The sequence below is a fragment of the Erithacus rubecula genome (genome assembly GCF_903797595.1).
Source record: "Erithacus rubecula genome assembly, chromosome: 5".
NCBI lineage: Eukaryota > Metazoa > Chordata > Aves > Passeriformes > Muscicapidae > Erithacus > Erithacus rubecula.
In genome coordinates, this window is record NC_136687.1 from 8,169,497 (window position 1) to 8,195,266 (window position 25,770).

The 25,770-nt window shown below is 38.8% G+C and overlaps 1 protein-coding gene across 2 annotated transcripts in view; it reads left to right on the forward strand.

The window, feature by feature from the left end:
- Positions 1 to 19,072, forward strand: part of DOK7 (docking protein 7) — a gene marked incomplete at its 3' end in the record, with an annotated part of 59,629 nt that extends 40,557 nt beyond the window's left edge. The window contains exons 8-12 of one of the 2 annotated variants that reach the window (XM_079305848.1): positions 1,255 to 1,297; positions 9,870 to 9,935; positions 10,981 to 11,052; positions 14,520 to 14,672; positions 17,303 to 19,072. In XM_079305848.1, coding sequence (XP_079161974.1) covers positions 1,255 to 1,297; positions 9,870 to 9,935; positions 10,981 to 11,052; positions 14,520 to 14,672; positions 17,303 to 17,439 — 471 coding nt within the window. The remainder of the gene's footprint in view (positions 1 to 1,254; positions 1,298 to 9,869; positions 9,936 to 10,980; positions 11,053 to 14,519; positions 14,673 to 17,302) is intronic. The other variant, XM_079305847.1, reaches the window with a different exon arrangement.
- Positions 19,073 to 25,770: the final 6,698 nt, after the last annotated feature.

Genomic DNA, 25,770 nt, shown 5'->3' on the forward strand with positions numbered 1-25,770 from the left:
AAATGAGAGGAAGGCAAAGATATTCCAAATATACACAGAAGGGGGAAAAGAAAATCCCATTTTGATTGTGAAAAGGATTATGTGCCATGGTGGTTATTTGTACACATAGAAATAAATGCCAGGCTTAAGTTCTGTTTAGCTCTTTAGGGCAGCAGAGCTAATCTATGAGTAATGACCCAGCATATCAAACCAGTGGGTTCTCCTAACATCTATCATTGAACTCTACCCAAGATATTTGGAAGCAGAACATAAAAAATGAATGTCATGTGATAGCAGCTAGATCACTAGCAGAGCTAAAATAGCCCTGGCCCTGCACTGATGGTGTGTGATACAGGAATGGTGCAGCTCTGCTCACTGTGGTGCTGAGCTGTGGGGTGGCTGCAGCCCAGAGCTGTGCATCACAGAGCCCAGCACTCAGCCCCTGGGCCACTGAGAAGAGATTCTGTTTCTATATGGATCTTTAACTTGTGTTTATGGTGATACTATGAGGCAGGCTGTAGGTAATCATGTTGGTTTTGCAGGCTTAACAAAAGCATATGATTGGAGTGAGGTCACTTACCCCTTTTCTCCTCTGATGTAATCATTGGGTGGGTTGAGATCTGCATTACACTCTGCTTTTTAAACCATGCACTTACATTTGTACATGATGCCATCATAATTTTAAAAGGCAAAAACATGTTTTGCTGTGTTTTGTAGAATTATAGAAGGCAGTTTTTATCTCTCTTGTTCTTTCTGCTGAGTTGCCTTTGCAGTTGCCACTGTGAGAAGTCTCTGCCTTACAGAGGATTGCAGCAGGAGGCCTCAGAGTCACAGAAATAATAGAATATGATGTACTGAAAGGGGAAATAAAGACAATCTTAAAGACTGAAAAAAATAACTTAAAACACTGCTTTTATTTTTTAATCTCAGGCTCATTTCTTTATCTAATTAATGCTGATTCTTGTAGTTATTTATCTTTCCTATAATTTCAATGATACTTTTACTGTGTCCCACATTTGATGTAATTTCACACATCAAACTTCTGTTGGCAATTTTGCATCTTTGTCAAATATAATCTAATATTTTCTGAAATGTTGTGGGATGTTTTTCTCTCTTTCAAAAAAGAAATCTTGGCCACATTTCTGATTTCCTGCCCTCCCTTCTACTTCTATATACTTCCTATATTTAATCAATTTTCTACTTTTTCATAAAAACTTGTTATACTTTTTCAATTTCCGTAAAAATTTTCATTCTAAAATTTTCTGTTTTCTTTAGGGAACAGCAGTATTACAGTCTGGAGTCTTACCAGCTATATCAGGTAAGAGCCATTTAGTTATTTGCTTTATTTAGCAACAATGTTTATTTCTCAAACTGTGATAAAAGAAACAGAAGATTTATGGAAGCAGAACTAAAAACTATATTGAAGGGTGTCCTGTTTGTGATTGTTTTTGCTGCTGAAATTCACAACTGACAGTTATGAAATACATTGTGATCTGTAATAACCTTGCTTGAAAAGATTATTATATTTGTTTTTCCCTTTCTTTTATTAATATGAAGAGGTTCAAAGTTGTCTGATTCTTTGAAAAGCTGTTTAATACCTTTTCTACCTACATGTTCAAAGAACACCAATATTTTTTTCCTTTTAGGCTGTATTAGCACCAAAGGCAAACTTGATTTATGTGTTCAGTGTGTATAGCCAGTTTCCTAAATAACACAAAATCACTGGAATTAATCTTCACCAGAAGCAAGTGGGAGATGCTTCTATCATGTCAGTGAAACTATTGATTGACCAACACAATCACTAATGAGAGGACACTGAGTGTCTGGCCTGTAAAGATAATTTAGGCAAAGGCACTGACCATCCTTGCATTGTAAACCTTTCCATCTGTAGAATGTGTTGGTCCCCTGAGTTCCCTAATGCAGCCAAACTGGTCTGACACCTTTGAATTATCATTTTACTTCAAAGAAAACATTTCATTAGCATTTAGTCTTGTTTGGTTTCTCTCCATCTTAGACCTTGGAGAGATCTGTGCAAAGAATTTGGTTAGTATCTGAAATGCCCTTCCATTCCTTAGTTTACCTGATAATTCATCAGATCCATTAAATTTCATTGGATACCCACCTCTGATAGACATGCAACAGCTCTTTGTGCTTGGGTTTCTTTACTGCTTTAAAACCCCTTGGCAAATACATAAAGCAGTGTAACTGGTGGATACTTGTGTGAACAAATCCAGTGAAATACTCAGGATCAGGAGGTGTCTCTGGAGAAGGTTCAAAGTAACTCACTTCCTTTGTCTGTCTCAGCAGGAGAAAATCCAGAAGCATTTAGCAGATCTTGTTACTAGTTATTCCACTCAAGTCAGTGGAATTACTCTTGATTTACAGAGGTGTAAGTAGAAGCCCAAATTGGATCATTAATTTTATCTTTCCCTCTGGTACTCAAGTGTCTAGTCCTCCACTCAAACCAAGGAAACCAGAACACCTATGATTAAACTGTGTGTGAATACAGGGAAACTTCTGCTGCATGTGGTGGGCAGAATGTTATTTCTGTACTAATTTCGGTGTCAAGTTAATTTTGGATGCAAACAACATCTGACAAAAAACTTAATCTCAGCCTATTCATGCATATGAGGGAGTAAACTGTTTTGATAAAATCTATCACGAAGCAAATTGGAACTGCAGAAGTACAGGACAGATTTTTATGTCAACAGAAAGAGAATGTACAAGACTAAAGAAGTTTGAGCAGGTGCCTTTTATTATCTGCTACACTGGGAAAATATAGTTTATGAAAAAACTCTTACAGGAATTAATATAAATGCTTAAGGCAAACACAGCATCTAAAACCAGTGACTGAAACCTGCTTTGTGGGGTTTCACCTCTCAAATGCTCCAATATACCAGTACAATTTTATTCTTCAAAACAAAAACTATTTTTGTAGTATGCAAATATGGAATACAAAAGGAGCTAAAGTTTTCTGTGTCTCAAATAAAACTTGCATTTTTATTGTCCTTAGATATTTATTTTTTTTATTATTATTTCATATTGACATTTTGTCTTAAATATGTGTGGAATTTTAAGTATAATTGAACTTGGCGTTGCAAAGCTTTCAAAATAATTCTGTAGCATTTGAATATTTAATCTAAGGTATTAACTGAAGGTCCCAGGGTGCTGAGCAGTCATTCTGTTCTGTTGGGCTAAAGGAGCTGCATTAGAACTTGTCTGTGGTTTTCTATTATGAGAGATTATTGTCCATTGTTGAGAATAAAATAAACTCACACTAATTTGAGGTAACTACTTTCAAAACCTGCATTGATACCTCTGCTATCATGGATGGCTGTACAATGACCCAATACTCAGATATAAAATTTCATTTGTAGCATTTCACTTACTCACAAACACATTTCATTTTTATCATATTTTTATTCAAATGCACTGTAGAATGCAAATCCATTCCTTCCTGGGCTACAGGTACTCACATGCTCTATGCAATGTTTTTGCTCTTGAATGTGTCAGTTCTGTAGCAAGACATGGAATTAAACAGTCCAGGGTCAATTTTTTTGTGTATTTTTCAGTTTATTGGTAGAGAATGTGTATTCTCTTTCTTCTTTTAATTAGATATGCTGAGCAACAGACTCACAACTTTAGAAAATTGTGTTTCATTCTAATGGCAAACAGAAAAGTGTTCTAAATATGGCAACAATTCTAAGTTATATTACTAGATGGAATAAAACAAGTTGGGGTGAATCATTTAACTCTGGTTTAAATAATTTGGTTGCCTTTGTTATAAATAACTTTGTAAATATTGATTAGAAAGAGAGACTGAATTAGATTACTTGAGTTTGTAGGTGGAAAATGTTCCCACTGTTATCATAGCTTTGTACTACAGATGAAGGTGAGGGATTCTCTGGAGTTGTATTGTGTGAATGTGTGCTCTTAAGCATAACAGGCTGCATTTATAGTATGATGGACCTCAAAATACCATGACAGATACAGGTTCAGGATATAGGATAGAGGCTCAAAAATGTGATTCAGATTTCCTGAGACTGCTGGGTTCTGGAGACACCTCAGGTCAGTACATTTTGTGTGAGCAGTTCTCATGCACAGAGGCTCTCACGACTGCTAAAGAAATCCTGTATCTGGATCTGCTGGTTGCAGTTTCAGAGATCTGCATGCAGGTGTTTATCTCTGGAGCTGCTTAGGTGCTCTGAGTTAAGGGATTGTGAGTAAGATCCCCATTCAGTGTTAAGAGGTGAAACAAGGGACTGCACATTCCTTCACAGAATGGTGAGCTGAAGAGCTTGTCATTATCTTCATTATCCTTCTGGTGCTATAAACCAAAGTATTGTAGGAAAAATAGGACTGAAGCAGTTATCTAGTGAGAGTCTCTGTCCTGAGGTTTGGATGTTCTGTCTGACAGATGTTTGTTATTTCTGCAGTGAGAATCCTTAATCCACCTTGAATAATCCAAAATCCTCTGCTATTCTTACATTTACTATGTATCTCCTAGCAGTTGTGCTGTTTCTCATTGTAATTTAGGCCTCTTATTTAAATTTTGTTCTCCTTTCTATTCCACTGCAGTACACTAGATAAGGAACCCTCAGCTCTTACTCACTAGGGTGAATGGTTTCCTTCAAAATATTTGTATTTTCTCAGTTGAGTAGAAGTCTGTCACAGCAATCTTCTTTTATGAATGATGTTTAAACCATGAGGCTGTTTTGTGGAGGGAAAATGCCACTATTTTTGTCCATAGGGAAATGCCACTATTTCTGTCCTTAGCTGCCAGCCCCTTCCAAATGAGCTGTGCAGACTGAATCCCAAGACTCCTATTTAGAGAAGGAAGGCTGGGAGCTGGAATAGTTTGCAAAAGTGCTTGGGGACCCTGCAGTCCCTGGAGAAGGAATTTCATGCCAGCTCTGTGCACCAGATTTCAGAAACTTTCATCCTTTCCCAATTCTTCTGTTTGCCTGGGCATTCCCATGAGCCAGGCTCAGCCCTGAGGATTTCAACACTCAAATTTAACTTTCCTGGAGGGAGGTCTGATCTCCCTGTAGCCCTGTGCCACGGGCTCTGGCTTTGCAACAGCCAATATTTGAAAGGGCAAGTAACAAATATGCTCCAGGGAAGCAATGAACTTTCAATATTGCTTTTTGACTTGTAAATTCTCTCTCTTCTTTTCCATTTCCCCCCTTATTCCATAGGAGCAAATTCATCAGCATTGCAACAGACAGTCTTGCTCTCTGACAGCCTCTGCTTGCAATACCAAACCTACACAATGCTGGATGGGAAATGTTCTGAGGGGATGAATTAAAGAATAAACATAAAACAGTGCTGTGGATTGGAATTCAGCTAAAATACCACCTGAATGATGATTATAAACACTGTATCTCTATTAAATTTTTCTTAGGTAGACAGGGACTCAAGGCAGGCAGACAGGAAAAAATAAAATTAAGTGTATAACAGGTGCTGAAAACAGTCAGCTGTCTGACAGATTAGCTTTTCTGATGGAAAACTATGTGCTTTTTTGTGTATTTTTAAAACATTTTTATTGCATATCTATGCAGCATGCTACTTTTATTCCAAGCTTAGGAGTCAGCTTTTAAGAAATTAATTCAGAACAATGAGAAAGAAGAACCCGGGTCATACTGTGGTGGTTATTATTGCTTAGGCTGAAAACAATTCACAATTCTCACTTTTTTTCAGGATTTGTCTCTGATATTTTTATTGAGCCAGTAAAGGATTGTGTGTTAAACAGTGTGCACCACAGATATGTCATGTCATACCTTCCAGGGCTAAACACTGCAATAGAAAAGCATCATTCTAATGAGAAACTGATTAATGAAACCCTATCATAATATGGCATGCTCTTCCTTGGTCCTGCTTTATTCCACAGCTCCACTCAAAGTAATTCTTTAAGGGAAGAAATAGAGGAGCTCAGAAAAAGTAAACTGATTAAAATACATATTACATTTACAAGCTAAATGTTGGCCTTGGTGACTGTCTGAAGTAAGAGGGGCTTTTTCCCAGGGGGGAAAATAAACTGTGGGGAAACCATAGCAGGGAATGATCCCAATGCTGCTGCTTCATCCTCTGGGCTGAGCAGACCCAGCAGATTCCTGTTCTCTGTACTGGGGGTGGCACAGGGTGGTGAGTCCATACCACAGTAACCCTCTAGTCCTGCCCTTTATTTATTTGTGATTTGCTTCCCCATGCTTTCTCTGACTCTGGGGAAATTACATATCCCAGTCTTATATAACACCAAGGTGAGGACCTTATTTGCACATGTAGTGATTATTTCAAATTTTTAAAATTTTGCCCTGGCTAGTGTAGATTCTGAGCTTCTTATGTATCAAGTTTTTTGAATGAAATGTATATAAAGCATCTTTGAAGGTTTATTTTTTTAAAAAAGACCCTGAATTTCCTGGCACAGGAAAATGGTAATAATTCTAGCTTAATGCTTTTACATTTTTAAGTTTAGGAGACTGGGCTGGAATGGCTCACAGCATGGGAAGATGAATAATAGCAAGATGTAGTTAGATCCTCTGGTGTTTTTTGCACAGACTAAATAGACATCTTTGAGGAGCAGTATTTGAACAGGGAGCTTGAATGCATTTCTAATTTTGAGAGATTCTACAACTTTTAAAGTTGTCTGTTAGAGAGACAGGAGGCATTTCTGAATGTGGAGAAATCTGTAGAGCAAGTAAGCATTTTTAAGTATCCCCTTCAGCTTTTGTGTCCTGCAGATAATGCCATTTGTACAGCAGAAAATAGATGAAATTACTTTGAAAATCGAAGAGAACAAACAGGGAAGTTTTGTAGGGCAAATATAGAGCAGCAGGAAGTCTCCTATTACATTTACATGAAACAAGCTCCTGGTGTACTTGCAGTGTTTCTCCTGTCAATCAGGAGCTTTAGCCTTTGGATGCTCCTTTGAGCAGGTATCTGTTTTCAGAGGAGGAGGTGGGAATGTTGCTTGGGTGAGTGGGTCAAAGTTCCTCATAATAAAGCTAGTTTTAATTCAACAAGAAGCAGGGTTTTAGCACAGAATGTGCTGTTTTCTTCTGTCCTGACTCAGTGTCAGGAGATTTAACAGAGTTGAGGAGTTTGTGACCTGCCTCTGGGAGGCAGAGTAGAGGCTGGGCAGGGACAAGTGATCACTTGGTGAATGCAGAGCTGTGTGTGCCTGCTCACTGGTCATGCAATGATAGGACAGAAGATTTGAAAATGGAAACTGTCTGAGCTCAGTTTGTAGTTTATGTTCCCTCTTCCCTCTGTTTAGTTTTTTTTTTTTTTTTTTCATGGCTTTTTCTTGTAAACTTCCTTATTTTTTGAAGCATGGGCATAAAGCAATATCTGTAAAGTTAGAAAAATATTTCAAATAGTTGTTTTCACTGAACTACAATAAACTTTCGAGTCTAATCAAATGTTGGAATTCAAAATACCCTGTGGATTATTTTAATTTTGTCACATTTTGAATACCTTCTTCCTCTTACATATTGAGGAAAGTAAAACAGAAGTAACTCTCTTGATAAGATGCCCAGTTCTGACTAAGATTTGAGCAAGTGAGCCACACAGAACTGTATGGCAGGGGAAACTGAAAAAAAATTGTTCATAGCAATCCCTTGTAAAGAATAATTGAAGGGAGTGTCTGTCTCCTGCTGGATACTTTATTTGCTCAGAAATTTATCTTCCTAACTTGCTTTTTCCATTCCTCCAAGTATTATCCTAGAATTCATGAATAAGAAACAAACCAGTTTATACAGTAGCTGAAAAGAAGGAGGAAGAAAATATCTGGGTTGATCTCTGTTGACATGTGTTTATATGATGCAGCTCAAAGCTTCAAAAAAATTCCCTGAGAGATTTCACTATGTAAATATTTTTTAGTTGCCAGATTTGAAAATGAGGAAAATGCAACAAGTCAAATCCTGAAATATCAACATGATTCTTTTAAATGAGCTCTGAATGGGAAAATTTAAACTTGACCGTAAATGGATTGGAATATTTTATTGTTTTAAATCTCCTTTCCTGTCCTGGGTGTTCTTCACAAATCCTAAAAATGTTGCTTAAAAATCCACAATGCCTCTGGAATAGTTTCTGCTGAATTGCAATAAGTTTTTGAGAGAGTAAAAAACCCAACCTCATACAAGTTTTGTGATGAAGCTGGAATTTGCATAAGGCTGTAATCTTTCTTTAAAGTAAGGTGAGGCTTTTGGCTTCATAAAACACATTATGATGATTTAATGCAGAGTGGGATGCATTTATGTAAGAAAAAGGAAGATGAGTTACAGTGAAAATAGAAATAAATCAGCTAGCCTGAGGCTGTCCTATTTTTGCATTGATTTTTATCAGCAGTCACGTTAAAAACAAAATTCCAAATAACATTTTTAGTTGTTAAGTCCTCACCAGAGTTTTACAATCTGTAAAGGTCCTACAGTCTGATCTCATTTGTTAAAATACAGATTCTCAGTATGGCATATTTTAACATTGAATTTTGTAGCCTTGAATTACCCTATATGTGCTTTCATGTACATAAAGACAACAAACTAAAGGCTTTAGTTCAGTTGTGCTCTTTTGAAATATTTTTTTATTATTGTTTTAATTCATTGTCTTAATTAAGTGAAATAATGAGTGTTTTTTTTAGATTTATTTATAAAAGTGTGGGATTAATTTTACAAACTTGGAAACTCTTAGATTTAGAATTATACTTTATACAGGAGAAAAAAAAAAAAAGGACTTGCCATTTTCTTTAGTTTTCCAGGCCATGCAGTTTGCTTAGATATTTCAGAATATTTATCTTACAGAATTTCTTCGTGTTGCATAAGAGCTATGGTAATTTTTGGATGCTATTTTAAAAATAATTTGCAGAGCAGTGTCTCACCTGCTCAGAGACTATTCATCAGCTTGGAAGAGTGTTAATTTTCAGTGTGATCCCCAGCAGCACATGGCAGAGCTGCCCTGTCACCAGTGGCAGGGTTACTCATCCCCACAGCCTCCCACCCAATTCCTCCTCAGTTCCATCTTCTGCACAAGAAGTTCCCTGACAATTACTCATGCCAGGGAGTGAATGCACTCAGCTCTGCTGGGGTGTCCACAGTGACAGCAGCAGAGATCCAGGGCTGGAGGGGGATGTGGCCCTGTGGTCACCCAGCAGAGTGATGCTGCTGAGTTTGCTGGGTAAGGAGGAGTGTGTGTGCATTCATGCACAATTCAGGGTGCCACCCTGCAGATTCTGAGCTGAGGGCTCCTGTTTCCTCAGGTTTCCCCTGTACAGCTTCCTGCTGGCCAGAATCAGGCTGGGGAAGGGAGGCTGGCTGTGTGTCCATGGTACAGCTTTCCTGGCTGCAGCACTGGGAGGTGTTTCCCAATGTGATTCAGTCCCCATGGACCAGATCCCTTGTGTTCCCTTGCCCCTGGCTGGTGTATCCCTGTCTAAACTTGGATGGTGAACTGCTGAAGTGTGGCAGTTTGCATTCACTTAGAGAGGTTTTGGATCCACTCTGACCAGATTTTAATGAACACCTGAAACTTTTTGTTGCAGAAGCATCTCCCATCTCAGTTCTCATTGCCATTTTACTTCTTAGCTGAAGACAGCTTTCCCTGTGAGGAAGGTACACTCACCACAAACAGGGAGGGACAGCATCCTTAGGCTTTATGGAAGGCATCCTCTCTCTGAAGAAAAAAAGCAACAAAATTAGATTTTGATGCCACAAACTCAGGATAAAGAATTTAGCAAAATTTTTTTTAAATTGCATAAATGAAGAACGATTACTTATAATTCTTTGCAGGATTTTTGTTTTTTTTGGTTTTTTTTTTTCCCCTTGATGTTTCAGAAAGATCTACTAAAAATGAAACAGGTATTTAGATTTAATGTGAATCTCTGTCTTTGTAAACAGGTGGTGCTTCTGTCATGGCAGCTTCTGGGTCTTTGAAAGTGCACAGAGGGCACAGTCTCCAAGCTGGTAGGTAAAAGTAATTATGAAGTATGTGTGTGCATGTAAATTGAAACTAATTTAAACTTAAATTATTTTAAACTTCAGAAAATATCAAAGGTAATGCATGATTTGATTCCCTGCTGTAAGGATTACCTATTTCTTTGGGTTTTTTGCTTTGAGGAGTTCTTGTCAGAAAAGCATTGACAGATGGGATAAGTTTAGAAGAGACAGTGACAGATGAGATAAGTGACAGAGTATAAGCAGTAATCTTATTCACAGCAGTAAAATGCTGCCATCACTTTAACAAAGGGCACCCACCAAAAAAAATTCACCTCAGGCCTTGAGAAATCCTAAGCCTAACAATGATATGCTGGGAAAAAACTCCCACCACATTTAAATATACTTCTTTATGGTAATGGAGGAAAAAAACACTGCCAGCAGATTGAATTATGTGTGTTTGTCATTCAAAATTAGTTGCAATATGTTCATTCTATGGACACAGCATTTTTGCTGGCCTGGTTTTAACTGGGGTGGAGTCTGAGATTATGAAGAAATGTGGGCATTTCTCCTCAGCTTCATGCTCAGGAAAGACTGATGATGTGCAGCCTGGCCTCTTTGTAAAGATAGTGATTTGCACTGGGAAAGCAAAGCTGTCTTTGTAAGCGCTAGCTTAAGCATTTTTGATGGTTTTTCAGAAATCAAGGAGTTACCCATCATGCTGGAGGTGGAATTTCAACAAAAGCCTTCCAGATGCTCCCAGGATCACCCACACATTGCTCCCTGATTGATGCATGCAGGGCAGCTCTGCTCCCACACTGCTGCTGGCTTCAGTGGCCTTCAGGCTGAATAGCTGTACAAGTGTCCTAAATTTTAGTTCCTTGGTGTTATGTTCATGAAGAAATGTTGACACCTCTGTTAGAGAAAAGCCAGCTCTAGACACTGTTTATGTTTTCTGAGATTATTCTGTATGATTTAGTTTAAAAGGTTGCAAGTCAAAACCAGAAAAGCATAGGCTTTAATGATATTGTACAAATTCCTAAATCCAAAGCCATTAAGTCTTCCTGTGTTCTAGGTCCTAAAGGTGGGTATGAGATGCTAACACTTCCTTCAGAACCTGGAACTCCAACTAGTTCTGAGGAACTTGGTGAGTACAGATTTTTGTGTCAGAGGTCAATAACAGTTTCTTTTTAATTTTCCTTTTTTTAAATTTGAGATTTGAGATTTCTTTGAGATGTCTTCTAAGTGTCATTTTTGAAGTGTTGCCCTTTGCACATGTCAGCTTTACATGCGTGCTAACACATTTTTCTTTGGGCTGTATTTATAGTGCTGATTTTCTTTCTGTGTGATTTATCATTCATTTCTGAGAACAGTGCCTATATTGGGTAGAAAATATTAATAACTAAAACTTGCTGAAAGACTGCAACACCAGTTTCAAATATAACTTTCTTCTTCCCTCCCCAATTATAGTCTTTTCCTTTCTTTTCCCCTCAGTTGAGACCATTGAATTTTCACTCTTCTCCCATTACTTGCTTGAGTATCTTTTTGGTTTCCTACAGTTTCCCCCTTTCTCTTCAAGCAATCATGATATTCTACCCATTCTTTCAGAATCTTGTAGCCATGTATTGGGGTCTGGTTTTCTCTCAAATGTTCCCTTCCCAGTGTTCTCAAATCCTGGCCCTCTGACCCCTCTTGAAGCACCTCCTGTCCCTGCACCCACAAGGGGCTGCTGAAAGGGCTGTCCATGTGCACCACACTTTCATTAATAGGAACATTTCACTGTTTTGTGCTTTTTACACAAACTCATCTCTTCAAAAAAAAAAAAAAATAAAAGCCAGTTTTCAGTGCCTAATAAGGTTTTTTATTCCCTGTTTGTTTGGGATTTTTTTAAAGGGAAAATGAAAACCAAGTATTCCTATGTTTGCAAAGAAAGCACAGTTTCTATTGAGACAGCACTGACTGAACAGAAGGCTTTTCCTTTCCTTCCATTCCAGTTTGCCCAACTGTTTTGTTTTTTTTATTCTTCTACTTCCTCCTTTGAGAAGAATATTCAACTGTTGCCGGCTTTTGGGTTTTTTCCCCTGTGTGTTTCTTTTGCTTTTCTTGCACAAACCTCTACCAATTCTCCATGTGTAGTTTTTCAACTCTCAGGAAAGTCACCTGGCTTCTTTGCAACAGGTATGATGTCCATCTTCCTTAAACCTGTTAACTGTTCAGTTCTAAAACTAGTTTTTGCTAGTTTTCATGCTAGCTAACTTTGAGGATTGTCTCAGTCTGGGGTTTCTCCTTTGCCCCTTGCCCAGAGGGACACGAAGTTGGTTCAAACCCTGGTTTTTTCTGAAACAACTGAAGAGAGATTGCTGGAGACAGTTTTCTCTTTTTCCAAGGATTGTTTATTATTTCTTATCTCAGGCACTTTTTGCCTGGCCAGCAGGGTCTGCTCAGCCTGGCATCCATGGTGGAATCTGCCTGGTGAAGGCAGGGCTTATCTTATATAGTTTGTACTACGTATAACATGTTTACAAAATTTTCCCAATACAATACAATTTTATTAAATGGTTCAGCCCTGACCCCATCCAATCCAAGAGTGCCAACGTGTCACCCAACAAGGATGACATGGAGAAGAAGGAGGAAAAGGTGTCCACCCCCTAAATTCTCCATCTTGGCCATGTGTCCCTTTTCATAAACATTCCCAAAAGTCTATTTATCTAAGTTCTAAAAGTCTAATTTATACTTTACTAATTTTGGTAGCTTGTTTCCATTCTCCTTGTGCTGACAACTTCCCCCAGGGGTTAGAATTCAGCACCTGTGACACCAGGGTCTCACTCAGAGGTCTTTGAGACCCTTGCCAGGGGGGTTTTGAGACCCCCAAGGAGGCCAGGGGTACGCCCTGGGCTCCCACAGAGGATGCTTCACTTAACACTTCTGTTACATCACGTTAGCAGCATACTGAAAGGCTTCAAAAATCATCTTTTCCTTCATGACTATTCGTGACTCTGTTCTTAATATTGTCACTTGCTTGCAACTTCTGCAGGTTTTCAATGCTGTGATTTTTCTGAGTCACTTCTTGCTCAATCAGGCCAAATTCCTTTGCAATACTTTGGACACAATAATTGAAAACAATTTTTGAGAATGATGTTTGATGACAATATAAAAAATTCTTTCTGCGTTTGGTTCTGAATTAATTTTGTCATTTTGTTTCTGACATCTTGCTCTGCAACCACAACTTGAAGTCTGACTGATAGAAAAATATTTCTATACTTTTTGGATTTTCCATGTTTTTTTAAAGAAAATCTGTGAGGAAATTGACCAAATTTCCAGTCTTTTCAGTTTTTGGACTGTATAGTAGACTCCTTTGATTTAAACAGCTTAAGCCTGGGGAGATTCCATTACCCTGAAATATACCTATACTGTTGCCTAACATTGTATAAGTTTTCTCTGCTATTATACTAATGTGATAATTTATAATTATTTATATTATTATAATAATATAATATTTCCAAGAAGATGAAAAAGTTTCCCTTAATGGTTATTCACTGTTGCTGTTCTCTGGATATAAGAAGTCATTTTTCCCTATGCTCTAAAATGCCTTGATATCCTACTGCCTCTCCATTCACATCTCCATAGTGTCTACATGGGCAGAAAGGTAAAGCAGCAGCTTGGACAAAAACAGATTTGATATGAGTTCTTTGTGGGAACTAGGAAGGGTTTAAGAGGAGAACTTCATGAAAAAGGAGAACCTCACAGTGGTATTGTTTTCCCTCTGCACTCCTCTGTCTCAAACTGACTTAGAAGTAGAAAGTCTTTAAGGCTAAGGACTCCAGCTGGACTGAGCTGGCAGACAAGATTAAAATAATTGAAAGCAGGGCTAGATAAGGTCTTAAGAATTAAACCAGTAGACCAACAAAGTTGCTTTTAAGTAAAAATTGCTTCATAGGAACTGTTCCCTACTAGGTGTTAGTCTGTCTCTTTTTAGAAATTTCTAGAAAGCTCTGTGGGATTTGCTCTAAAGTTCTTGTCATCTTTACTATTTAGAAGGATTTTCCCACTATTATTTTTCTGCAATGAAAGTCCTTTAATACTTTGTTGTCTTTACTCAGCATCATTCCTATCTTTTTCAGTCCTGCACAGGGAAGCTGTCCATGTCTCCTCAAGTTTGCTCTCCCTTTGCTTGGAACATTTCTTCAGTCCCTGTTTTTGGGACATGCTTTAAGAACCTCTACTAATTTTGCTTTCTGTCTTGCAGATGATATAGTAGTTCACAACTTCCTAGAACAAAGTACTTCATATGAAGCTTTACTATCCTAATGTAGAGCAGGAAGCCTTGTGAGCTAGTGATGCTGAAACTATCTGCAGAGTGTTTGCCTTCTGCCACAGCACAGCAAGATCCCTGTCTGTGTTCTGTGGCCTTCTGCATAGATCCTGACTTGATATTTATTTATTTATTTTCAGGATATTTCAAGTAGAAGCAGTATTTTTCTCATATCCCATTTACCACTGAGGAATGTCTAGTTTGGCAAGCAGAGTTACTGCTGCTCAGTGTTTGCTCTCAGTGTGTCTGTGTGAGCTGGATCATTGCAAACAGTGCCTGTTGTAACCTGTTGCTTATTTCAGAAGGGGCAGTGGGTTATTCAGCTGATGTCCCCACACCAGATCGACCTCACAGTGAGACAGCCACCTATGTTAATATTCCTGTCAGCCCTACTTCCAAAAAACAGCTCCACTACATGGAACTGGAGCTTCAAGAATCTAGCACAAGCATAAGAGGTAAGGAAGCCTATGATACTTTTAAACAGCAAAGAAAATGCACAATGCATGGGGTGTGTGGGATCCTGGTTTCATACAGGGAGCAGATGAGGGAGTTGGGGGTGTTCAGCCCCAGGCTCAGGGGGAACTTTATCACTGTTACAACTCCCTGAAAGGAGGATGTGGCTACACGGGGGTCTCAGTGACAGGAGAGGACATGGCCTCAAGCTGCCCAAGGGGAGGTTCAGGTTGGACATCAGGAAGAATTTTCTCACTGACAGGATGGTCAGGCATTGGAACAGGCTTCCAGGGAAGTGATGGAGTCATCATTCCTGGAACTGTTCAAGGAATGACTGATATGGCACTCAGTGCTGTGGCTTGGCTGATGGTGCTTGGTCAAAGCTTGAACTCCATGATTTGGAGGTCTTTTCCAACCTTAATGATTTCATGATCTGCCTAAAGCTTTCTGCTAACAGAGGAGTTGAACCCTGTTATGTTTCTGAGACAGATTTTTTAATTGGCATCTCTTCTTGGAAAAGATTTTTGAGTAATGAAGTTCTATAACATGTTGCATCCCTTTGACAGATGATTGTATGTGCACTCCTTCTAAAGTGAACATTTCAAACTCTAGAGTTTAAAAGACAGTAATTTGCTTGTGTTCTCAAGATTTTCAATGCATATTAAGACTACACTTAGCTCATTTTTCTTTCTTGGCTTCAGAAACAGGGCTGTGGGTGTGGGTGTACAGGGCTTGCTCCTGAAGACACTGGCTCTGCAGCCATGCAGAAAATGATTAGAACAGAACACAGTGTTCTTCTATCTGCTCTCCATGAGGGCATGTGAAAGTGCTGCAGACATAATGGAAATGATTTCATTTTTTATTTTTTTGTTTGTTGGTTTTTGGGTTTTTTTTAAATGATTTTGTTTGGATTGGATATTTTACTTCTAATGCTTACCTTGGGCAATTAGCACATAAAGATGCAATAGATCTGCCATGTATTGTGATTTAGAGATGCAGTCCTTGCTACAGCAAGCCCCTCATCAGAATCTTGCATTTAATTGCTTGCATTTGATATTGATGGGTTTTTCATGTATACTTCTAAGCTATAAAGATTTTAATTTTTATATTTCTAATTTCAGCAATTTCATTAACTTTGAAATGCTAGCACTTTTCCTGTTGCTTTTTTAATGTTTTTATGGTTTTCATCATGTAATTCTAAGCTTCTCCCAGGCCTTAATGTAGTTCTTTCTACAACATCATATTAAAAAGTAAAAGCAATATTTTCTCCTGATTTAAAGACATTGAACCAAGGCATTAAAAATGAAGAGTTAAATGCTATAAATTTTCCTAAATGTCAACTACCCTTCCAGTCTCAAACTACGTAACTTTAAAGGTGCCTGTAATGGCCATAAATATTTTATTTTTTTCATATTTAAGTTTTCCTAGCCTTAGAGAAGTATTTTACTGCTTAACAGACTAAGCAGTTTCTGCCTCCCCCACTGCCAAGAGAAATGAGCTGAAGTATCATTCTGCGTGAGGCTGAAGGTGCTTGTTCTGGTAAACATTCACAAGGTGCATAATCCAGACAAAGAACAGTGCCAGCTGCCACAAGTGTTTTCTGTTCAAATACCACGTGTTCTTTTCCTGATTCATAGCCTGGTGAGGAAGCCTCCCAGAAGTGGGAGAGCCAAGGCCAACTTTGCCACTGACTGGTGTTGGATCCCAGAAATCTCGAATTTTTGAGCTTTCTGTGCTTTCTGGCACTGACCCCCTGGACAACACTGCTTTTGACCTGAGGCCTTGGAGAAGGCTTCCAAATTTAAGTGATAAAGTCAGAAATGCAAGTGAATCATTTGCTTGTTTGAGGAAATCCAGACAACTAGAATATGAAGATAACAAACCTTTCAAGGTGGTTTTCCCCTTGCTCCCTTTATACAGCTTTCTCTAAGACAAACATAACCCAGGATATCTGTGGAGAAAGTTGTGAGGTTAAGACCCTTGGGTGCTGTAGGCACCAACTTTGTTTGGTTAAATTAACGAAGCAGCTAATAGTTGCTAAAAGGTTATTTATTGCAGGAGCACATCAGTCTCAAAAGGCAAGCAGAAAACTGATGGCAAAAGGCAATTGGCAAAAAGCACTAACTCTCCCCAGTACAAACTCTCTATATAGAATCTTCCCAACAAGCTAAGACACCAACTCAGACCACCACTCCTTAACCTGTTAGAATTCTAGTTTCTTAACACTCCAGGTTACATATAGACTACCATATGACCTATATTGTTCTATCTGGAAAATGTAAGCAATATTCTTACTGTAGCTCTATTATGTCTAAGTACTTCCACAGTTACAGTTCTGGAGCCTCTACTGAAAACATCAGCATGTTTTTCAACCTTCACTAGAACTCCACTTCTACTTTGGTATCTAAACCTTTTACTTACTAAAAGCATTAGAGCTCATACTAAAACTTACTGACGTACTTATCCTAAAACTTAAACTTACACCTCTACCTTATTTGTGAGTGGCTTAGTGTACTTCAATCCATCCCCATAATTCAATCCCTGCCCTCTGATTTCTCTCTTAAGAATCCCCCAACTCCCTGGCTCCACAGCCAGGCTGTGTGGTTTGACAGGGCTGTGTGTGCTGTTGCAGGGGGTGGCTCGTCCCGCTATGCCCAGATTGACATTGCGGCCACCGAGACGGCGCACAAGGTGGGCACGCAGCACGCCCAGGGCCGCCAGCAGCGCCTGCAGCAGCTGGAGCAGAGGAGGAGAGGAGCCCAGCAGTGACTGCCAGGAGAGAGCTGTGCTCACCCCAAACCCACACCCACTCACCTTCCAAAAGATTCACGCTCATCGTAAAGAAACCGCTCGCGCAAAACTCTGCCAGGGCTCCTTGCGGTTCTGCCAGATTCATTCCGATGTCTTGATTCCTACTTGGAAAGCTGGTACCATGAGGGGTGTGTTTGGTCTTTCCTTTTGTTTGAATTTGGTTGTAAAGTCCAGATTTTTTGTCATGTGCTATGACGGATGTAAGTTAACTTTTTCTATAATTCTAAAATTGTGGCGAACCTGGAACCAATTTCAGTGTTTATTACATGGTGTTCTTTGGAAATAAAGAACTTGAATGTGTGTAGATAAGGGAATGTGAGAGTGTATGGTAAGTGTACACATATGTTTGCATATGTCTGTATGTAAGCACACATTACTGATAAAATATATGTATATATATGAATGTATAAAATACATAAAACATCTATTAATATATTAATGACTCTTACAAAAGCAAGAAAATTCTGCTCTTTTTGCAGGTACAGGTTTTTTTCAATTTATGTGCTTATTTATGGACATACTCAACTCTACCTATGGATAATTCAGTTTTATACCTCACCAAGTCCTGCATATTTGGCTAAAGTTGCTCAGATGTAAAAGCTGTAGTGTCAGGGATACACATGTGCATGCAAACAAGAAAGTTATTTAATTATTCTATAAACCACAGTAATGTGAAGGGGCATTTGGGTGCTTCTGTTCTGAAAAAGCCTAGGTCAAACCATGACTTTTTTAGTTGCTGGGTACCTGTAATTCTTAGCTATTTTCCTGAAGTTGAACATATGTATGACTTTGAAAATCAGGTCTCAGTTTTTTCACACAGCATATTTTAAAACCAAAGTATTTGGTTTTAACTCAATTTTCAAAATTGAGTCCTTTATGTCACAAAAACTATTCCAAATATAAAGCCAGAATCCACCTTAAATCTAAAGCTTTATTGAATAATTCTCTGCTGTCCCTAAGTAGCATAAAACCATTTCTGTGTAAGATGATGTCTCTGGAATTGATGCCCACAGAATTGAGGCATGACAGGATTTCATCTTGTAAAATAGACTTAACCACAATCTGCCATCTCTTGCTTTTGTACGGTGAGATTTTATGATTCAAAACTTAGTTTCCCATATTATTTTGTCTATGTAATTCTTCTGTTCTTTTTCTTGTCCTCATATAAAATGTTATTTAAATAAACTATTGTATAAAATGTATGTCAGGGACACTAGACTAACAAAGGAATGTACTTATGAAGAAAACAATTTTTTTTTTTTTTCTGATAACATATCAGCTTTGGATTCCACAAGCTACTGGGAGTGATATCTTGATATCTTGAGTTGTATGATTTTTCAATTGTGTCCTTTTAAGTACCAATATTACAGCCAAATTCTGTTTTCTAGATATGCATTATAATTTATGTTGGTAGGTGGAGGTTTTGTGCCAGTGAGGGTTTCACTAGGTGGCTTAAAATGAGAGGTGGGGTTTTGTTTTTGAGGCAGACTTTAACCTATAAATTTATTTGAATGTAGCCTCAATAGTAATGTAAAATATCTGAAGTCTCTCAAATAAAAAAAAGTCTTTGAGAGTTGACAATTCCCATTCTAATCTGTTGTGTGTTCAGATGTATTTTCTGTTGATCCACTCACTTAGTATATTTCTGAAGGGAGAAGAGATATTGTAAATGAGATTCTAAGCTGAAAAGATTTTTCTTCAACATATGGACAGTGGTGATCTGCTTTTTAAATTCCAGTACATCTGGAATGGCCTGGGCTTCCTGGGGCCAGGTTTGTCTGACTGCTCTTCAGTCAAGGATCCTCCACTGGAGGATTTGCAAGGTGAAATCTCTTGGTTTGTGACTATTCAATACTTAGGATGAGCACAGCTTGACTGATGCACGGAAATGCAGTGTTTTCCATGACAATATATAATGAAACTGCAATATTTCTATTGCAAAAATCTGTTTACCAGGAAAATATATTACCCAAGGTCTCTACAAAGCTGCACTTCTGAATGTTGCTTGCATTAAATGTGGGACTTGTAGCATGGGTAAGGATTTGACACAATAGGAAAGGTTATCAGATTGCTGCTGACCTCACAGAGGAATCACAATTTTAAAAAGTGTATTTTTCAGGTTGAGCAGGGCTGTGAATCTGCATGCACGTGGTTCTCTGTGCACATGTATTTGTGTATGTCATAGTAATTTCTGTTTCTTTTAAATTATTTTTACTTCACTTGAATAGGACAAATCAAACAGGTGACTTTCACTTAGTTTTTAAATTCACTTTATATTCTCATGCATTAAGTTATGTTAGGAGCTGAAGCAGGAGGCCAAGCCAATCTGTTGCATCTGTTAAAAGCTGGTTGGTTGTTGTTTTGCAGGTTGTAGGTCCCTGTCAAGTTACAGGCTTGACATTTCTGTTGAAGAAACTAGGGCTTTCCCATTTGAACAAGTGGACCTCACAGAAATGGAAACCTTTATTTCTAAATGAATAAAATCATGTGCCTTCAACTTCCACTGGTGAGCTGGGGGCCATGGAAATTAAACCATAGTCCTGTGAGCAGGCTTGTGCTTGTTCACACACCTTGCATAAAACGTGTGTGAGTGATCTGAAATACAGTTTGTGAGTCCAGATTCAGAGCTCTAAAAAAAAAAAAAAAAAAAAAAAAAGTATCTCCCACACTTTTGGAAACAAATGCAACTTGTAACTTCTGATGATAATAAGAAGGATTTGCTCATTTTTAATTTAGCATTCCATCAGAGTTAGATCTCCTCCTGTTTTTACCAGGAGCACAAAGTGTTAATTACCAGAAGAACAAAACAGTGTGATGTGGTACCTCTGTAAGGTGCTCTTGAAGAGCTTTAACACAGCAGAAGTGCTCTTGGTGACAATAAAAAGTTGTCAGCAAGTGCAGTGTTGGGCATAAGCATTGGTGTGCTGTGTATGTGCCTCTTCCTGACAGATCTACTGCCAAATGTAACTGCTGCCTCAGTGGCGCTTATGGCACTGTTCATAAGCTGCTATGGAACAGTTTTATATGCAAATATTTGGGTGATGGAATCTTCTCCAAGGTAACATGCTGCAGGATGCAGGGCTGGAGTTTGGAGGGATTTAATTTCCCAACAAGGCAAATTGTTGTCTGGGTTTTAATAGCACTCCGGCACCTAATTGTGGAAAATGCCAGTAGGTGTCTTTAGGCATGTAAATGTTTGTGAAAATCTGCCCTGAGAGATGTTTTTAGCAAACAGCTTGGAAAAAAATCCTCATTTTTCTTCTCTGCTGTAAATAAAACAGTGTTAATTAGTGTAGCTTGGAAAACTATATTTGAATTTGAATTAGGAGTGATTACATTTTTTGTGAGATGCTGAAACATGCAGCCCTTGGTTTCTCTTCTAGTTTGTCTGGAATAAGATATATGCTAAAATAACCATGGGAGGAAGACACAGTATTTTATGAGTTACTGTTAAAATTATGGGCTGTTTTTAAGATGACAATGCTGTTACATTTTTATGTCACCTTTTCTTTGGGAAGGTCTTGAGCTCTCAGTTGACCAATCACACAAACAATATTCTCCTCTCCCTCTCCCTCTCCCTCTCCCTCTCCCTCTCCCTCTCCCTCTCCCTCTCCCTCTCCCTCTCCCTCTCCTCTCTCCATTCTGTTCCATCCCATGCTATCCCACCCCAAAGATGACAGGATTCAGAGTAGCCTCACTGTGAGTGATATCAGTTGGTTATTGATAAATCAGTTATCAATTTTCTCTGATGGGTTGGGATATAAGTGACAGGAAAATACATGTAATCTTTGCCTGGATTCTTATATGAGGAATAGCTTTGTAAGATAGTGAGCAGCTTTAGGAAAGTACAGCTGACGTGAACTTTGAATTTTGCAAAAACTTGAGGGTGAGTGAACTTCAGAACTTACATACTTTCAAACGTTTGCCTGCATCAGAGCATCTAGAAATAATTGAAATTTATTATCCCAGTGTGTACACAGAGGCGTATGTAACATCACCATTTTACTGAAATAATACATGTCAACTTATTTGAGGAATATGCAGTGGGGAGGGTGGATCAGAAAGCAGATTTAGCATGACAGTAATTTTTCTCTACATTACATGGCTGTGAAATCCTTAAAAAGAAAAATAAATAAATAAAAAAGCCCTAGCATCTGCTATTGTATAAGTTAAATTTTACTCATCTGTGGGTTGAGCTGGCAATTTATGGATAGTCCATATACAGAAAATAGAGATGATTAGATGTTCAGAAAGGAAGCTGGTCTTTAGATACTGGAGTTTTATTATGTAATGAATCACTGAGGTTTATCTTCCCCCATGTCTCTGCCACATTTGGAGCATGTACCCCATGGCCTGCCTTTGTCCTTTTGCTGCCAACAGCCAGCAGTACTGCACACAAACTGGAGCACAGGAAAGTGTCTTCCTGGGAATTTGATGCAGTAGGTAGGTGTCAGCAGAGAGCCAGAAAGCAGCAGCTGCCCTTTGCCAGCACTGGCAGAAGGGCACACCAGATGTGTGTGTGTAAAGAGCAGGAAGTGCTGTGAAGCAGAAGAGCACCGTGAGCTGAGAGGAGAGTGCCCCTAATTCTGTGTTCAGCTGCACTGGTGTCATCTGCAGTGGCTGGGGGTTTGGAGAGATGGATCAGGTCTGCTGAAAGCCCAGGACTTGATCTTGGATTTGCTGTCTCTGTGCTTTCTATGATGAATGCATGATAGTAGTGACCATAGGGGAGTGGGAATGCCTTTCCTGCAGTGACAGCCCCAGGTGTGCTGTTTGGAGCTCTGAAGTCACTCTTCAGCTTGTCTTCCTCTGGCCAAGCTCTCCTTTACAGTGGCAGCATTTAACAAGCTTAGACACTCTCACTGTTGTTGCTCTGGCTGGGGAATTGCCAAGGTGCAAGTTACAGCCTGCAGCTGGCCACATCTGCAGTGTGGACTGTGATGGGAACCCTGTCCCTCTGTCCATCTGGGCCTTGCCCTGAGCACTGCAGGAAGAGACAGAAAACTGAGCAGAAAACCTGCTGGCCCAGCAGCAACACTCCCAAACTAACTGCACCCTGCTCTGTCTGCTGCAAGAGGTCAGACCTGAACAGGGTGAGTTGCTCTGTTCCTAGGCTGGAAGGAACTGATGAAAATTCATGTTTTGCTCATGTGGCCAAACAGGGTCACTCCTGTTCCTTCTCTAATCCCAGACATACTGTGGCAGCACTTTGATTTGGAATTCCGACTATTTGGTTACATTGGCTGTTTTGTTCTTCAAGAATTCTAGTACAGCTGTTTGTACATATGGCATTAAAATGAGAAGGAAAACAATTTCTAAGAATACCTCTAGAAAATTGTATTCTTGTCCTGAATTCATAATCATAAATAAAAACTTTGTTTTGCAGTTCTGCAAAAAATGAGGGTCAGTTTGTGCAAGGCCTGAAACAAGATTGGTGGCAAGAGTTTAGTGACACCAGTAAACTGAGGCTAATGCAAACATTGTTCAAGACATAACCATCCCAAATGTAAATATGAGACCCAGAACATAGATCTGAAATGACTGGACAATGGGCTCCTTCCCCACTGAAGGACCATTTAGTTAATTGTTTTGGTTCAGACGTTTTTTCTAATTTGAATTCTGAGGTTGGACTAATGGATCCAATGCCAGACATCGTAAATTTGTAAATATGTGAGTTTCCAATTTTCAGTGTGTTTATTCTTAAAATAGTGTAGCTCCCTTCTCTTTTTAAAGGGCCTGGAAAATTACAACTGTAGAACATTAAACAGTGTTTTATTTTAGTAGGAGGCTTTTTTCTAAGTGATTAAACACCCAGTTTTGCCTATAGAAATTGGAAGGTTTAAGTTATGATATTATTGAGGGGCAATCTTTGAGACTGATATGGTTAGTTTTATAAAAATGGACAGCTTTTGTGATAAATTAATGCATCAGTGAAGGAACCAAGTTCACATATTAAGCATTAATATCTGTGTACTGTTTCTGATTTAGGAGGGTGCTCTTTTGTTGAGTGGTGGGATAATATACTTGAACATTTGGATATGAAAGTGCTTTAAGGGCTATTGATAAAAACAACTGGGTTGCAATTGTTGCTGTATCAAATACAGCTCAACTTGAAATATTTAATGTGGAGGGAAAACTTATGAATTTATTTTGGCTCTACTGGTCAGATTTTATGAATGCTTCCATTTTATACTTATAGATACTAGTAAAAGAAATCCATGCAGTTTTTTTTTTTTTTTCCTGTAGATTAATATCCTGCTTCCCAATAGGTGCTAGGTGAATGGACTGAAATACATGTTAACTGTATGATGTATTTGGAAATGTTGGTTCTGGTATTTAGAAGCCCTTTGTTAGATAACATAATGCATACAGAAAATGCAAGCACACAGCTCTCCATTACAAAGGTAGGACTGTTTGTATTGAAAACAGTAATCTATTCTATTTATTGACTTAAATTACTTTATTTCTTCTATTGTCATTAAATGCAGTGGAATGAAAAAATATATTTAAAATATATTTTAGAACTTCCTGTGTATTACTTACTGTTAAATGCTCAGTTGTTGAGGCAGCACGTTCTAAGCTAAGGTGGTTTCTCTGTCTCTTGCTTTTTACCTTAATTTGCATTAACCTTGGCTTGAAGAACTCCACAGGGAGAGCTGGACACTCAGCAAGCAGGAGCCCAGCCAAGGATCCTGCTCCCACCAGCTCCTGAGCACAGGCATCCCTACCTGCAGAAACAGGATCTGAAAAGGCAGATGGCACTACACCTGACAAAATATAAATGATCTCTACCTGGTGAATATAAATACTCCTGCTACTGCCAGATCTATCATTCATCAGGATCCCATGGGAGGGGAGAGGGGAAATTTTTGCAGCAATAAATCTGCTACAGTGCTGTTCCTTATCTGTCTTGGTAGAATGATACCATCTTAGCTGCTGTACCAACACGTAGGATGTGCTTTTCTTAAAGAAAGACTTGGTTATTTTTGTTGCACTGAATGCCTTATGTATTTATTTCCCTCACCTTCCACCCCCCTTTATAATAAATAAAAGTCACTGACTTAAAGTCACTACATGAAGTTACTGACAGGTTTACTTACATTGAGGCTCTTTCCAGGGCAGAATTTGACTGACTATAAAATATGAAATGTTCTGATTTATTTTCCTAAGAAATGCAGTTCTTTTCTCCTCTTCTTTTGCTCATGTTTTTGTGTTTCAAATTGTTACTCAGAGTAGTTTAAAAACTTGTTAATTGGAAAAATTACAAAAGGATCAGATAGAACACCTATTAAGGAACAGAAGATTCAACCACAGTATAAAAGTGTTAGTTCTTTCTTTTTCAGATGCCTCTTCCATGCAACCTATAAACTCCATTATTAACCATCACAGGGTAAAGGAGTGTAAGTATATCTCATTTATACCTTTTTTATTGGCTTTTGAATTAAATTTCTATTTACAGAAACACAGGAGTGGAGACTGAAGTTATTTTTTAACCTTTAATATCTCAAACACTATCCACTCTTGTTATTTTGACTATATGAACAGTCTTTGGAGGATTAAAACTGCAACAATGAACTGAATTGTACATACATTGATGCATGTGAGGTGCAGACCACAGAAACTAGAATGGAATCAGACTTTACACCTCCCTAGTCTGTCCCAAGTCTTAAAAAGCAGGGAAAGCCCTGAGGAGCCTTGACAGGAGCAGAGACTATTGCTCATGTTTTCCCTTATGCTGTTGCTCAGCCACAGACAATTTCAGGGGGAAGTTGGGTCCAGGGGCAGCAACAGCCTTTTAATTTTTGTTCTGCTCTAGGTTTGTGTGCCCACTCTTTGGGCCCTATGACTCATTAACAGCTCTGTTCAGTAACTGAAGTGAGGTGACTGTGCTGACCCCAGCTCCAACCTTTGCCTCTGATGAGCTGTGACTGCTTGCCAGTTTTAAATTACTGTGACATGTAAGTATTTTGTCAGCCTCTTGTACTTTGCAGCAGTTGCCAAGCATTCTCTCTGCTTGAGCCCACCTGGCCTTTGAGCCCAATTACTGCCATGGTGCAGCAGGTAAAGTCACAGCACAGCCAGTGTCTGGTTCAGCCATCACCTCTTTAAAGCCTCTGCTGAAGCACCTCTGCACTTGTTCAGTAACTGATCAGACCCTGGTTATTCATTCCATGAATCCAGCACCTTCTGCTTCTTCAGAAATTCTTGGATAAGCATTTTCTACTTCAGCTACACACTGAAGAAGAAACCCAGCTTTGTGCTGTGCCCTCTTGTGTGGAGCTCACAGCT